Source organism: Bufo gargarizans, chromosome 2 (assembly GCF_014858855.1).
Source record: "Bufo gargarizans isolate SCDJY-AF-19 chromosome 2, ASM1485885v1, whole genome shotgun sequence".
NCBI classification, from domain to species: domain Eukaryota; kingdom Metazoa; phylum Chordata; class Amphibia; order Anura; family Bufonidae; genus Bufo; species Bufo gargarizans.
This window is the reverse complement of record NC_058081.1, coordinates 721924708-721941829: the sequence shown is the minus strand read 5'-3', so window position 1 is coordinate 721941829 and position 17122 is coordinate 721924708. Positions and strand designations below refer to the sequence as shown.

The following is a 17122-nucleotide window of genomic DNA, read 5'->3' as shown; positions in this document are numbered from 1 at the left end:
GGGATGCTGATGTCATGGGAGAGCCTAATGGAATGGGGGGAGCCTGATGGCAGGGGGTCATATGACGGCATTGGGGGGGCTAATGAGTTTTTTTTTCCAAGAAAAACGTTCTTTTAATTATTTTTTTCTTGTTAGAATACTCGTTGGATTAATCAGTAGAATACTTGATTATAAAAATAATCTGCAGCCCTAGATTGTGGCTCAAATAAGTGTTTATGACATCTTAGTAATTAACAAATGAGGGGAATTATATGACTCACACAAAGTAAAAGTAGGATTCACACAGCTAGAAAAACAGTTAACGCTTTTTGTCAGAACGGCTCCATATTTTTAATAAAGACCAATTGAAAAAGTGATTTATTGCCCAAAATGAGTAAAATGCTATCATAAAAAAAAACTGCCCCCGAAGGTGTACATAGCCTGGAGTGACAGAATGAAAGAAATACAGATGGAGTAGAGTTAACACTCCTGTTTTCAGAGATTTCTGAGTTGTGTTATCTAATCTAAGCAAACACCTTCAATTGCTTTTCAATGGCTTTTTTCTCAAGATAAAGCGATGAGTTAAGAAATTTGAGTTAAGAGCTGGAGCGCTAACCCTGCTCCATGTAGGTAAATGTTTAACAATAAATCTGTTAATATCTCTGTGGATTATACTTATTGTCCTCCTTTATCCTTCTAATGGTATCACAGGCCAGGTGTCGAGCTATTCTATTGAAGTGGTTTCCAGTGTCCGGGTGCAGGAGGGTCACGATGCCTCAGTTCCTTGTAGCTTCACTGCTGATGGCAGAAATACGTTCAGTAATTCCTTTGGATACTGGAGAGAGCTCTATTCCCAATCTATCGTAGCCACTAATGATGAATCCAGTGCTGGGCAAAAAACAAACTTCAAACTGACGGGAAATCCAGATTCCGGAGACTGCACCCTGACCATAACTGACGCCAGGAGAGAAGATGATACGGAATATTACTTCAGATTTGAAGAAAGCAAAAACAGTAACGTGAAATATAGTTATAAAGCCCAAAAAACCCACATTATTGTGACTGGTAAGAGAGAATGCGTCATATGATCATACACGGCTGTAATGTACAGATGTGTTTTGATCTATCTTCCTTTTTAGGCTGTATAATATTCTTGTATTTTTATGTGAGTGCAATTACTTTCAGTGATTTATTTTCTTTAAATGTAGCTATGCACATCCGTGTTTTTATTTATCATATCATGCATGGTGGTTTTATCTTTTTTTAGTTGTTTATTTTTATTGCAACATAGTGTAAGTTAACTTGTGAATTTGTTGCAATTATGCAGTTATAAATATCAACTATGTTAGGGTACTTTCACACTAGCGTTAAGTTTTCCGGTATTGAGTTCCATCATAGGGTCTCAATACCGGAAAAAAAAGCACTTCAGTTTTGTCCCCATTCATTATCAATGGGGACAAAACTGATCTTAACAGAACGGAGAGCTCCAAAATGCATTGCGTTCCATTTAGTTGCCTTCCCATGCCGTAGAGCAAACCGCAACATGTTGTATTTTGCTTTCCATCCTGGGATGTGGAGCAAGATGGATCCGGAATTACCCCCAATGCAAGGCAATGGGGACGGATCCGTTTTCTCTGCCACAATCTGCCACAATAGAAAACGTATCCGTCCCCCCTTGACTTTCAATGGAGTTAATGACGTATCCGTCTTGGCAATGTTAAAGATAATACAACCAGATCTGTTGATAATGGATGCAGATGGTTGTATTATCAGCAATGGAAGTGTTTTTGCTGGACCCTGCCGGATCCAAGTAGCCTTAAAGACCATATCAACATACTACAGTATCTAACAATGAGTGCACTGTAAGATGTCATATAGACTATTTCTGATATTGTATAGTATTATCTTGCATCAACAGGAATCAAAGCAATAAGGAGATTAAATAAATAAAAAAATTAAAAAATGTAATCCATTTTCTGTAACATAGCAAGGGTTAACAGCCACACAATAACCTCCACATTTCTTACCCTGCTTCTACAGTTAAGAGAAGCATGCCATATGTGTCCATAAACCTCTTTATAGGCACACAGTAGGGCTCAAAAGGGAAGGAGTGCAAAATAGTACACCCTATCCTGCCACCCTGTGCCCGCTGTGCCCTCAATATTGCTCATACTAGTAATCATGTATCCCATAGTCTCCCAGTAGTAATAAAACCCCAAATAGTGTCCTCCAAGAGTAATAATTCCCCTTATAATGTGAGCTAGTACAAAAAATGGCCCCTTAAATGTGCCAGTGCAAAAATGCCTTTTATAACATCTACCAGTAAAATAAATTGATTCTTTTAGTGCCCCCTGCAGTAAATGTCCAACCATAGTAGCCTCCCATAGTGGCCTCCCATGTGTGTCAGTAAAAAAAAAATCTTATAAAGTGTGCCAATACAAAAATTCTCGCCTTTTAGTGTGCACAGTAGGACCCCCCCTCCCTCAGTAGTGCCCCAGAGTTATAATAATGACCTCCCCCTAATAGTGGCCCAATAGCATGCCACTAACAAGCTCAAATACATCTATGCCGCCATGCCATCTTCAGGCCTGTTTCCAGTACTGTATTCTGCATGGCTCTGATGGCACTGTGATGATGTCCTTGCGCCACCTGCACTAGGCCTGGAGCCTATTAGAGAAAATGGTGGGCAGGGAGACATTGCCTGAGGATGGGAACACAATTGAATATCGGGCTGAGTGCTTCCAATGGAAGCACGCATTACCTAATAGTGTCGGACTGCAGCCCCTTCCTTGAGGTAGCGAGGTGCGCCCTGTGCGGTCACACCCCTTGCCCAGTCTTAGAAATGGCCATGTCCATAATATTTATATTTTTCTGCCAACGTGGCTGTCTGAGGGCTTGCTTTTTTGTGGGACAGACTGTAGTTTTTATTGGTACCATTCTGGGGTACATTTAGCATTTTCATTGCTTTTTCTACCATTTTTTTGGGAGGTGAGGTGAAAAAAGCAACATATTTTTAACTGTGTTCACCATACGTATCAGTAACGTGATCCTTTTATAGATCAGGTTGTTAAGGATGCAGCAATACCAATTACAGTATATATCGTTTTTTGTATTTTTTAAATGGGAAAAGCTATTTATTTCTTTTTTAGATAGATTTTTTTTTTCCTTTTTATGTTTGTTACTTTTTTATTTTTTTAAGTCTCAATTGCTTTTTGAAGATCCAGTCATCTAATAGCAGTACAATACACTTTAATAGTCATCTATTGCAGTGTATTGTAATGTCAGTTTTATGCTCACCGCTTTCCTGTTCAGACTCTGCCTCTGGCAGGGCCTGGCAGGCTTCAGTACATCAAGCCTGGAGGCCTTTTTTTATGCCTCCGGCTGTCATGGCAGTCATTGTAACCCTGCAAATGTGTCATGAGGGCTCATAGGGGGAGAGAGGGAGCTCTGTTCCTCTCTACAACCATTTTCGTAACCATTGCAGTCTATGGGTCTATTCACATGGTCGATATTCTGATTACCAGTGAATAGTAGCAGTCAAAAAATAGGACAATGTCCTGTTTTTGGCTCTTTTTACAACCAGACCGACTTATTGAAATCAATGGGACTGTTTAAATGGCTGCTTAGACATGAGTGCAATATAGCTATTTAGTAGGGATGAGCGAACTCGAACTGTATAGTTCGGGTTCGTACCGAATTTTGGGGTGTCCGTGACACGGACCCGAACCCGGACATTTTCGTAAAAGTCCGGGTTCGGGTTCGGTGTTCGTCGCTTTCTTGGCGCTTTTTGAAAGGCTGCAAAGCAGCCAATCAACAAGCGTCATACTACTTGCCCCAAGAGGCCGTCACAGCCATGCCTACTATTGGCATGGCTGTGATTGGCCAGAGCACCATGTGACCCAGCCTCTATTTAAGCTGGAGTCACATAGCGCCGCCCGTCACTCTGCTCTGATTAGCGTAGGGAGAGGTTGCGGCTGCGACAGTAGGGCGAGATTAGGCAGATTAACTCCTCCAAAGGACTTGATTAATCGATCGATCTGCAGCTGTGCATCATTGAGCTGCTGATCCTCAATTGCTCACTGTTTTTAGGCTGCCCAGACCGTTTGTCAGTCACTTTTTTCTGGGGTGATCGGCGGCCATTTTGTGTCTTGTGGTGCGCCAGCACAAGCTGCGACCAAGTGCATTTAACCCTCAATGGTGTGGTTGTTTTTTTGGCTAAAGCCTACATCAGGGTGAAGCTGTCACACCAAGTGCATTTAACCAGCAATAGTCTGTTTATTTTTTGGCCATATACTACATCAGGGGCAAGCTGCGCCCGTCACCAAGTGCATTTAACCCTCAGTAGTGTGGTTGGTCAAGCTGTCACACCAAGTGCATTTAACCAGCAATAGTGTGGTCATTTTTTGGCCATATCCCAGTCTAATTCTGTCAGTAAATCCATACCGGTCACCCAGCGCCTAAATACTAGGCCTCAAATTTATATCCCGCTAAATCTGTCGTTACCGCTGTACTGTTGTGGATGGGCAAGTTATTTAGTGTCCGTCAAAGCACATTTGTTGTTCAGGGTTGAAATACAATTCCAAATTTAGCAATTTCATAATTTAGTGGTTTCTGCTATATCAGAGCTATTTGAAATCTATCCCTAAAAGGGTATATAATATTCAAGGTGCACATAGGGTCATTCAGAATAACTTCACACACACCCGCTACTGTGTATTTCCAAGTCTAATTCTGTCACTAAATCCATACCTGTCTGAGCCTCAAGTTATGCAGCAGTCTCTTATGCTGTTTGAAGACTCTGCTGGCAGGGTTTCCCAAGGGCATCCACCTAGCCCTTCCACAGCGGTGGAAGACATAGAATGCACTGACGCACAACCACTTATGTTTCCTGATGATGAGGACATGGGAATACCACCTCAGCATGTCTCTGATGATGACGAAACACAGGTGCAAAACTGCTGCGTCTTTCTGCAGTGTGCAGACTGAACAGGAGGTCAGGGATCAAGACTGGGTGGAAGACGATGCAGGGGACGATGAGGTCCTAGACCCCACATGGAATGAAGGTCGTGCCACTGACTTTCACAGTTCGGAGGAAGAGGCAGTGGTGAGACCGAGCCAACAGCGTAGCAAAAGAGGGAGCAGTGGGCAAAAGCAGAACACCCGCCGCCAAGAGACTCCGCCTGCTACTGACCGCCGCCATCTGGGACCGAGCACCCCAAAGGCAGCTTCAAGGAGTTCCCTGGCATGGCACTTCTTCAAACAATGTGCTGACGACAAGACCCGAGTGGTTTGCACGCTGTGCCATCAGAGCCTGAAGCGAGGCATTAACGTTCTGAACCTTAGCACAACCTGCATGACCAGGCACCTGCATGCAAAGCATGAACTGCAGTGGAGTAAACACCTTAAAACCAAGGAAGTCACTCAGGCTCCCCCTGCTACCTCTTCTGCTGCTGCCGCCTCGGCCTCTTCCTCCGCCTCTGGCACCTGCCGCCCAGCAAACAGGGGATGTACCACCAACACCACCACCACCTCCGTCACCAAGCGTCTCAACCATGTCACACGGCAGCGTTCAGCTCTCCATCTCACAAACATTTGAGAGAAAGCGTAAATTCCCACCTAGCCATCCTCGATCCCTGGCCCTGAATGCCAGCATTTCTAAACTACTGGCCTATGAAATGCTGTCATTTAGGCTGGTGGACACAGACAGCTTCAAACAGCTCATGTCGCTTGCTGTCCCACAGTATGTTGTTCCCAGCCGGCACTACTTCTCCAAGAGAGCCGTGCCTTCCCTGCACAACCAAGTATCCGATAAAATCAAGTGTGCACTGCGCAACGCCATCTGTGGCAAGGTCCACCTAACCACAGATACGTGGACCAGTAAGCACGGCCAGGGACGCTATATCTCCCTAACTGCACACTGGGTAAATGTAGTGGCAGCTGGGCCCCAGGCGGAGAGCTGTTTAGCGCACGTCCTTCCGCTGCCAAGGATCGCAGGGCAACATTCTTTGCCTCCTGTTGCCACCTCCTCCTTCTCGGCTTCCTCCTCCTCTTCTTCCACCTGCTCATCCAGTCAGCCACACACCTTCACCACCAACTTCAGCACAGCCCGGGGTAAACGTCAGCAGGCCATTCTGAAACTCATATGTTTGGGGGACAGGCCCCACACCGCACAGGAGTTGTGACGGGGTATAGAACAACAGACCTGACGAGTGGTTGCTGCCGGTGAGCCTCAAGCCCGGCCTGGTGGTGTGTGATAATGGGCGAAATCTCATTGCAGCTCTGGGACTAGCCAATTTGACGCACATCCCTTGCTTGGCGCATGTGCTGAATTTGGTGGTGCAGAAGTTCATTCACAACTACCCCGACATGTCAGAGCTGCTGCATAAAGTGCGGGCCGTCTGTTCGCGCTTCCGGCGTTCACATCCTGCTGCTGCTCGCCTGTCTGCGCTACAGCGTAACTTCGGCCTTCCCGCTCACCGCCTCATATGCGACGTGCCCACCAGGTGGAACTCCACCTTGCACATGCTGGACAGACTGTGCGAGCAGCAGCAGGCCATAGTGGAGTTTCAGCTGCAGCACGCACGGGTCAGTCGCACTGCGGAACAGCACCACTTCACCACCAATGACTGGGCCTCCATGCGAGACCTGTGTGCCCTGTTGCGCTGTTTCGAGTACTCCACCAACATGGCCAGTGGCGATGACGCCGTTATCAGCGTTACAATACCACTTCTATGTCTCCTTGAGAAAACACTTAGGGCGATGATGGAAGAGGAGGTGGCCCAGGAGGAGGAGGAGGAGGAGGAGGAAGAGGGGTCATTTTTAGCACTTTCAGGCCAGTCTCTTCGAAGTGACTCAGAGGGAGGTTTTTGGCAACAGCAGAGGCCAGGTACAAATGTGGCCAGCCAGGGCCCACTACTGGAGGACGAGGAGGACGAGGATGAGGAGGAGGTGGAGGAGGATGAGGATGAAGCATGGTCACAGCGGGGTGGCACCCAACGCAGCTCGGGTCCATCACTGGTGCGTGGCTGGGGGGAAAGGCAGGACGATGACGATACGCCTCCCACAGAGGACAGCTTGTCCTTACCCCTGGGCAGCCTGGCACACATGAGCGACTACATGCTGCAGTGCCTGCGCAACGACAGCAGAGTTGCCCACATTTTAACCTGTGCGGACTACTGGGTTGCCACCCTGCTGGATCCACGCTACAAAGACAATGTGCCCACCTTACTTCCTGCACTGGAGCGTGATAGGAAGATGCGCGAGTACAAGCGCACGTTGGTAGACGCGCTACTGAGAGCATTCCCAAATGTCACAGGGGAACAAGTGGAAGCCCAAGGCCAAGGCAGAGGAGGAGCAAGAGGTCGCCAAGGCAGCTGTGTCACGGCCAGCTCCTCTGAGGGCAGGGTTAGCATGGCAGAGATGTGGAAAACTTTTGTCAACACGCCACAGCTAACTGCACCACCACCTGATACGCAACGTGTTAGCAGGAGGCAACATTTCACTAACATGGTGGAACAGTACGTGTGCACACCCCTCCACGTACTGACTGATGGTTCGGCCCCATTCAACTTCTGGGTCTCTAAATTGTCCACGTGGCCAGAGCTAGCCTTTTATGCCTTGGAGGTGCTGGCCTGCCCGGCGGCCAGCGTTTTGTCTGAACGTGTATTCAGCACGGCAGGGGGCGTCATTACAGACAAACGCAGCCGCCTGTCTACAGCCAATGTGGACAAGCTGACGTTCATAAAAATGAACCAGGCATGGATCCCACAGGACCTGTCCGTCCCTTGTCCAGATTAGACATTAACTACCTCCCCTTAACCATATATTATTGGACTCCAGGGCACTTCCTCATTCAATCCTATTTTTATTTTCATTTTACCATTATATTGCGAGGCTACCCAAAGTTGAATGAACCTCTCCTCTGTCTGGGTGCCGGGGCCTAAATATATGCCAATGGACTGTTCCAATGTTGGGTGACGTGAAGCCTGATTCTCTGCTATGACATGCAGACTAATTCTCTGCTGACATGAAGCCAGATTGTCTGTTACGGGACCTCTCTCCTCTGCCTGGGTGCTGGGCCTAAATTTATGAAAATGGACTCTTACAGTGGTGGGTGACGTGAAGCCTGATTCTCTGCTATGACATGCAGACTGATTCTCTGCTGACATGAAGACAGATTCTCTGTTACGGGACCTCTCTCCTCTGCCTGGGTGCTGGGCCTAAATATATGACAATGGACTGTTGCAGTGGTGGCTGACGTGAAGCCTGATTCTCTACTATGACATGCAGACTAATTCTCTGCTGACATGAAGCCAGATTGTCTGTTACGGGACCTCTCTCCTCTGCCTGGGTGCTGGGCCTAAATTTATGAAAATGGACTCTTACAGTGTTGGGTGACGTGAAGCCTGATTCTCTGCTATGACATGAAGACTGATTCTCTGCTATGACATGAAGACTGATTCTCTGCTGACATGAAGCCAGATTGTCTGTTACGGGACCTCTCTCCTCTGCCTGGGTGCTGGGCCTAAATTTATGACAATGGACTGTTGCAGTGGTGGCTGACGTGAAGCCTGATTCTCTGCTATGACATGCAGACTAATTCTCTGCTGACATGAAGCCAGATTGTCTGTTACTGGACCTCTCTCCTCTGCCTGGGTGCTGGGCCTAAATTTATGACAATGGACTGTTGCAGTGGTGGCTGACGTGAAGCCTGATTCTCTGCTATGACATGCAGACTGATTCTCTGCTGACATGAAGACAGATTCTCTGTTATGGGACCTCTCTCCTCTGCCTGGGTGCCGGGGCCTAAATATCTGAGAATGGACTGTTCCAGTGGTGGGTGACGTGAAGCCAGATTCTCTGCTATGGGACCTCTGTCCAATTGATTTTGGTTAATTTTTATTTATTTAATTTTTATTTTTATTCATTTCCCTATCCACATTTGTTTGCAGGGGATTTACCTACATGTTGCTGCCTTTTGCAGCCCTCTAGCCCTTTCCTGGGCTGTTTTACAGCCTTTTTAGTGCCGAAAAGTTCGGGTCCCCATTGACTTCAATGGGGTTCGGGACGAAGTTCGGATCGGGTTCGGATCCCGAACCCGAACATTTTCGGGAAGTTCGGCCGAACTTCTCAAACCCGAACGTCCTGGTGTCCACTCAACTCTACTATTTAGGGGTTTGAAAGAAAATAACTCCCCTCATCCACTTGCACGCACAGAGGCAGTCGCTCCTCTATAAATTCTAAAGGACCTGCCGAAGGGCTCACGTTCAAGCATGATGACGTCACCACACAATCATGCTGGGAGCACGTGGTAACGTCGTCATACTTGAGCACAGGCCCTTCGGCAGGTTCTTCGGAATCAAGAGCGTGCAAGCAGATGCCTATGAGCGTGCATGTGGATGTGGTGAGTGGTTTATTTTTTTTGCTAAAAACAAACATTACAGATGAGGACCACTATGGGGGACATTTGGGGATCGATATGGTGGACATTATGGGCCACTATGGGGAAATTATTAATGCTGGGGCCACTATGGCGGACGTTACTACTGCTGAGGGCCATTATGGGGGATATTATGTATACTGAGGGGGTTGGGATTTTATTTAAAAAAGGACAATGAAATTCATCAATTTTTAACGGTCATGAAAAATTGACAGACGGACAGAAAATGGAAGCATAAATGTGTCTGTTTTTGACAACAGTTTTTTTCACTGTCGAGTGCATGTAACCTAAGGGGTTGAACAGCCAGTATTAGTGCCAGCACTGACTTCGGCTATTGCAGGAGATTGTCAGCTGTACGCTACAGCTGACACCCACTGCAGATGTCACCAGCTCGGTTCCGGAGTCACTGTCATCTCGATTCCGTAGGGGGGTGGCATGGCACATGCTGGGGGACTGAGGAAGCTTCAAGGGGCACAAAGGGGACTGCAGAGAGCTCAGAAATGGTACCTTTATCAAGGCTCTGATCTCCACCGTCAGGACCCGGGACAGTGGAGTCTCCAGCCCTGTGACACTTTTATGTGTCACAGCGTCCATTAACAGTTCATATGTAACTGTATGCCTGACTGCAGTACCCTCTTTTTATCCACGGTTTTGCCATCATTTTTAGTCTAACTAGATTAGGTGTCCCCCCCTATCACCCTGGCAGGGTCTCATAGGGACCTTAGACCAGGGTAAGGTTCCGGACGGGACCACCCCTTGCGGGGCACGGATCCCATGTTAGGGTATCAGGGTCACAGTAGGTCAATCAGGGTGCAACAGGGACAGTTTTTCTCCCTGCGGCCCCTCATTAGGCATCACCCTACCTACGAAGAACCCTTCCCTCACTTAGGAACACCTAATCCACGTGCTGGGATAAGAACTAACTTCCGGTTGTCTCCTGTGTCCGATGGATACAAGCACGGTTTGACTTGTTACCGGTAAGATCTACCCTTATTTTCCACCTCGACTGGGCATTCCCCTGTTCTCCAAGTGGGATTCAGGACGTCCACGCTGGGGCGTCTCTCAGCACCAATTGTGGCTCCTCCTGACCTTTGGGGTCTACACAGCCTTATAAAGGGCTCGCCCTAGGGATTCTGTGTACAGCGAGCCACTTTTAAGTGGTACATCTGTACCCAGGACCCGACTGTGTCTGTTTGTTTGTTTTGTAAGGGGACTATATATGTTTTAGTCATACCAATAAATATCATGTTTTAAATGTTACTGCCCCTTTGATTTTCCTGACTGCAGTAACTCACATGCAATCTGGATGCACAGTTGTGTCTATATGCGCGAAGGGGTTAAATATAAAGCAAAATGAACAGGTTAAGGACATGAATTTATTCCATTGCGGCATTGTTCCTGTCTCGCCTTACATCTTTTATCTCCTTTGAAATAAAAACCATCTATTATGGCGTAGTTATGTCTGTGCACACAACTGCTTCTCTCCTGCTCCATAGCTCCATTGCTTGGGTAGTCCGTTCGACCATTGTCCCGCTCTGCCTGCTCACTGGTTCCCGATGCTAGAGTTGTGATGCTGAGGTCTGCTTCCTGTTGGGAATACCTCTTTCTGCCCATAGGGCATGTGAGCACAGTCTCCAGCTCCTAGAGGGGCAGCACCCTAATCTTCCCCAGGTAATTGCTGGTTACCCTCAGCTTCTTTAGGCATCTTCCCTGTGGCACTAGTTTGCTATTTTCGTCCAGGGTGTGCTGTTTGCTTAATTTGCCTGTCCATTTAATGACTTTTGCCTGATTTCTGGAACTGACCTTTCACTGTCTGATCTGATCTCCATTCTGACCCTGAGCTGCCTGTCCTGATGTTGGCCTGTCCTTTACCATGGTTTTCATACACATCAGTGTCTCTCTCATCCCTTGTAGATCAGCAGTCGCTTGAACTGAGATTACACCACCTGCAGCTGATTTCAGATACCTTTACAAGCTTTAATGAAAACTTTAGAAAAGCCACTTAGATAATGTTCTAATTAGTACACCACTCCATTATACCATCCTTGTCCTTACAGTTCATAGTCCTGGAATCTACTAGGCATTATTCCTCTCGTGGTCTATTGAGGGTACCTGAGCTTTTCTACCAGTATTTGTACGGCTTGTAATGCAATTCCTTCTCCTGATGTCCTGGTTTTTACAAACCAAGGGTTCCTGTAAGTCTTCTCTGGGATCTTTTCTTGTATAAACTGATCTTTATTAGTAGGAATTGTTTATGTACAAGGATGAACCATGTTACAGTATGATAGAATATCTTTGTAGAGCCATCTCCAGTTTCTGGTCATACCTCATAAATTTGTGATTCAAGGTTTCTCCATCTTATTACAGGTATGGAATTGCTTCCAACTTTTCTCCTGGGTAGAACTCATCTTCTTTAAAATGAATTCTCTTTATACAAATTATTTTATACGTAACTTGTTTTCCTTGTAATTCTTGGATGTGATCCGTGGCTACCTTAAGCATCTTGCAGTATGATGTTTCTATATCCACTGTTGTGGTGTTTCTTCTCACCAATTCATTTGTCTGGTCCATTAATAGAGCAAGCTCATTGAACATCAGATAATATGGTGTATACTGTTATGGATAGTCTTATTGTAAAGCTATACAACATCAGTCACATATTAAGATGATCTTTTTTTCATGTTCTTTAGCTAAAAGTGCAAATCATACTTAGTGACCACCTACTGAATGACATGGAGTTGTCTGTGAGTTCCTATTCCCATGAAAAATACATGACTATTGCTTTATTTCTGATTCAATGTCACCGCCAGTTCTGTGAGAAGGTCTGACAGACGTTCTTCTCTACCTCTTGTATGACGTTCTTTGTTTTGGTTTCACTTTATTCATCTCCTTTCCTTCTGCCAGGTGTCACTTATTTAGACTAATCATCTCCCTTTGTACTCCCTCCCATACTGCCTCACTTTGCGGTTTATACTACTTCCTGGATGAAGAGTTCACTGCTGGAGGCAGCTGCTGCTGTTTGCTCAGATAAGTCTTTTCCTTTATTGTGTTTCCTTGCTGGCTTGATTCTAGGTGACCCTGACTCCGTTCGTATTAAGTGCAGGGAGCCGGTGGTCGTGTCCCCTCACTATTATAGGGTTTTCAGGTGTCACACAGTCTTAGGTACGTGGGTATGCAATCGTCTACCATTGAGACCCTTGCATGTGCATAGCAGTCAGGGAGAGCTCTTAGGGTTTTAAAGGGCTCATCCAAATGCTCCTTAGTTTGGGATCAAGCCAGTTGGTTGTTTATTTATAAGTTCCAGCTATCTGTAACTTCACCCGTGACATTCAAAGGTTGGTGCTTGGTGGGATAACAACCTGTTTGGACATTTGTAGGGGTGATGACATCTGTCCATAACAATCTGGCTGTTGTGTGGCCTTTGGCATTTAGTTGGAACTAGAGATGAGCAAATTGATTCTTTAGAAATAAAATTTGGCCTATATTTTCCAAAAGAGAGAGACTTTTCCAGGCATTTAAAGTACTTTTGATTTGGATAGAATCAATTTGTACTTGAACTAAATAACAAGTTTGAATTGAACCTGAAATAGGTTTTAAGAAATTTGCTCATCTCAAGTTGGAACGGCTATTCTAAATTCAGTGAAATGGTCTACACAGCTTTTGGTTGTTTTTTGGTTTTCTGTCTGTCTTATAGAACTTAGGGTACTTTCTCACTAGCGTTATTCTTTTCCGGTATTGAAATCCGGTAAGGAGTCTCAATACCAGAAAAAAAACGCATCAGTTTTGTCCTAATGCATTCTGAATGGAAAGCAATCCGTTCAGTTTTCACTAGGATGTCTTCGGTTCCGTCCCTTTTCCGGCCAAAATCCAGGAACAATACTGCACTTGCCGGATCCGCCATTAATTTCCATAGAGATGTATTAATGCCGGATCCTGTACCAAGTGTTGTATAAACTGCCGCATCACGGGACATTTACGGTCTGCTCATGCACCGGGACATAGGAGAAACTATTTTCGCTTTTGATCTTTGGAAAAATGCAAATACCGGATCCATTATTCCAGATGATACCGGATGAGACGGATCTGGTATTTCACCGGATCCATCTAACGGATCTGGAAAACAAGGATGTCTGTTTGTATACGGTTTTCCGTATCTGGCAGGCAGTTCCGTTGCCGGAACTGCCTGCCGGATTCTAATAACACTAGTGTAAAAGTTCCCTTAGCAGTTCAGGGTTAGTTTCTGCTATGTTTTAGAGCTACTTTACATGGTGAATTTTGCAATGGCAAAATCCACCATGTATTAAAAATTTTTATTTGAATGCTGCTGTCATGCACAGGGACCACCCTGTCGTGTGACCCAGGTGTGGCTGACAAGGGTTGATCTATTGCACACACTCAATCGCTGACGCCCCTACAAGCAGGTCACAGTTTGAACATAAATTACACCCCAATGTGGCCTTTCATTCCTTCTGTACTAATTAGCCCTTCCATAATGTAAGCACTCATTAGTATTTGCCCCATAAGATGCACTGACATTCCCCCCACCACTACTACTTTGAAGGGGGGGGGGGTGGAGTGCATCTTATAGAGTGAAAAATAGGTTATTTCTGATTTGTAACTTATAATGTAATTAAAGTGGAGCAATATTTTTGCCCAACGCCTTAAAGGGGTTGTCCAGGTTCAGAGCTGAACCTGGACATCCCTCCATTTTCACCCCGGCAGCCCCCCTGACATGAGCATCGGAGCAGTTCATGCTCCGATGCTCTCCTTTGCCCTGCGCTAAATCGCGCAGGGCAAAGGCATTTTTCTGAGTTCCGGTGACGTACCGGGGCTCTCTATGGGGCTGACAGGAACCCCGCTGACGTCACCGGCACTGATGGGCGGGATTTGGCTCTGCCCTAGCCAGTAAAACGGCTAGGGCAGAGCTAAAGCCCGCTTCTCAGAGCCGGTGACGTCACCGAACACACTGCTGGGCGGAAGTTACCGCCCGGCAGTGTGTTATTGTAAACACAAGAGCCTGTGCCCTGCGCGATCTAGCGCAGGGCACGGGAGCGCATCGGAGCATGAGATGCTCCGATGCCAGGCTCAGGAGGGCTGCCGGGGTGAAAATAAGGGTATGTCCGGGTTCAGCTCTGAACCCGGACAACCCCTTTAAGGACCCAGGACGAGAAAGCTCATCCTAAATGGCTGGTACTTTGTGCCCCAGAACAAGCATTCTCGTCCTGCGGTCCTTCCCCCCCCCCCCATGTGTGGTGCCGCGATCAGCAGCACGGAGACGGCTGCTACTGACAGCCGGATCACTGCTGCATCCACCAGCAACGGTGATAACGCTGATGCCAGTAGATTAACACCTCATATGCTGCTGCTGTGGCAGAGACTCGATAGTTGCCATGGCAGCCCCAAGCCTTTTAAATGCCTTGGGGCCCAGCATGTATGAAGGCCTATGAGGCCCAGCTCCCAGGCTCATAGGCAGACTATCAGTGTATTACACAGATGTATTGTGCTGCATTGAAACAGGGATCAGACCCTGTAATGTTGAATTCCCATAGTGGGACAGAAATAAAAAATAATAAAAGTGAAATAAAAGTGTTTTTAACAATAAGAAAAATTTAAGTTTCAATTAAAAAAAGGCCCTTTCCCATAGAAAAATAGAAAAAAAAATAAAAAAACAGACATATTAGGTATCAACACATACATAACAACCTACTCTATAAAAATATCACATGATTCACCCCGCCTGGTCAAGCACGTGAAAATTGTTTTATAAAAACTGTGCTAAAAAGCCATTTTTTGGCACATTTCATTACAAAAAGTGTAATACCAAGTGATCAAGTCATATGTACCCAAAAATAATACCAATCAAACCGTCATCTTACCCAGCAAAAAATGAGACCATAACTAATACAATTGCCCAAAAAATAAAAAAAATATGGCTTTAAAAAAATGGAGACATAAAAACATTTTTTATTTTTTTTTCGAAAATGCTTTTATTGTTTAAAACCAAAATATATAAAAACAAAACAGACATATTATGTCACGTTGCATCCATAACAACCTGCTCTATAAAAATATCACATGATTTACCATGTCAGGGGAAAACCATAAAAAAATAAAATAAAAACTGTGCCAAATTTTTTTTAATAACAAACGATCAAAAAGTGTAATACCAAACGATCAAAAAGTAGTATGCACTCCAAAATAGTACCAATCAAACAATCACCTCATGGCGCAAAAACTGAGCCTCTACCCGCCCGAAAAATAATATGGCTTTAGATAAAGGAGACACAAAAACATGATTTATTTCAAAAATGCTTTATTATGTAAAACTGAAACAAAATAAAAGTAGACTTATTTGGTATTGTCGTGTCCATAACAACCTGCTCTGTAAAAATAGCACATGATCTAACCTTTCAGATGAACACCGTAAAAAACTAAAAATAAAAACTCTGCCAGAACAGCCATTTTTTTGTTACCTTGCTTCACAAAAAGTGTAATATAGAGCAATCAAAAGTCATATATACCACAAAATAATACCAATAAAAGTGTCACCTTATAATTTCCAAAATGGGGTCACTTTTTTGGAGTTTCTACTCTAGGGGTGCATCAGGGGGTCTTTAACCCCTTAAGGACACAGGGCGTACAGGTACGCCCTTGTGCCCTGGTACTTAAGGACACAGGGCGTACATGTACGCCCTGTGCATTTTCAATCACCGCCGCGCGGCCGGCGGCGATCGGAACCCCGTGCCTGCTCAAATCATTGAGCAGGCACTTGGGGCAAATGCGTCGGGGGGTCCGGTGACCCCCCCATGTATGCGATCGCAGAAAACCGCAGGTCAATTCAGACCTGCGGTTTTCTGCGTTTCCGGGTTATTCGGGTCTCTGAAGACCCGATAACCCGGAACAGGATGGTGATGGTGGTGTGATTTCACTCCACCAATCACCATCCAGCGATCCTGAGTGGTGATGGTGACATCACCACTCAGGATCGCTTTCTGATTGGTCTGTGGGCGGTCCGGCGGCAGATTCAAAAGAGGCAGGCGCCCCTCTCCTCCTCCTTTTGTGTTCCGGAGCCGGAGGAGAGAGGAGCTGCCTGCACGTGTCTGCTGCCACCGCTGCACCGCTGCCTGCACCCGATCTGTGCCCCCCCAGGACCCGATCTCTGCCCCCAGCACCCCATCAGGTACATAGGGACAGCTAGGGAAAGTTTGGTTTAGGCAGGGAAAAAAAAAGGGAAAGGTAGTTTTTTTGAACTTTTATTGCATCACCCCAGTTAGGGTGTCTGGGGTCCACAGCACAGCTGTGTGACCCTAGACCCCCCAGGGGTGCTGCCACTTGCCCCCCTCCCCCTGCCACTTGCCCCCCCCCCACCTTTTTTGGGGTTTTTTTTTTTTTTTTTTTTTTTTTTTTTTTTGAGTTCGCTGACTGTGGCCGGCACTTAGCGTCCGGCCACTGTTAGCGCATCGCACACCCCACCGCTGATCAACTTCGGACGGTTGATCAGCAGTTTAGAATTTTTTTCCCCACATTTTTTGCCCTTTTTTTAGTTAGTTTATTTATTTTTTCTGTTAGTTTTAGGGTGAGTTCGTGAACACCCGTGCCCCCTCACACACGCACACCAAATAAAGAGTTACACACACGCACATATACACGCAGACACACACTCCCCTATGGCCCGCCGGACGTTCTCGGCCGAGGAGGCATACG

General features: G+C 46.0%; 1 protein-coding gene across 1 annotated transcript in view; it reads left to right on the top strand.

The window, feature by feature from the left end:
• The window catches only part of LOC122926363, a 504077-nt gene that overhangs the window by 23228 nt on the left and 463727 nt on the right, over positions 1 to 17122 (top strand). The window contains exon 2 of the mRNA XM_044277738.1: positions 691 to 1044. Coding sequence (XP_044133673.1) covers positions 691 to 1044 — 354 coding nt within the window. The remainder of the gene's footprint in view (positions 1 to 690; positions 1045 to 17122) is intronic.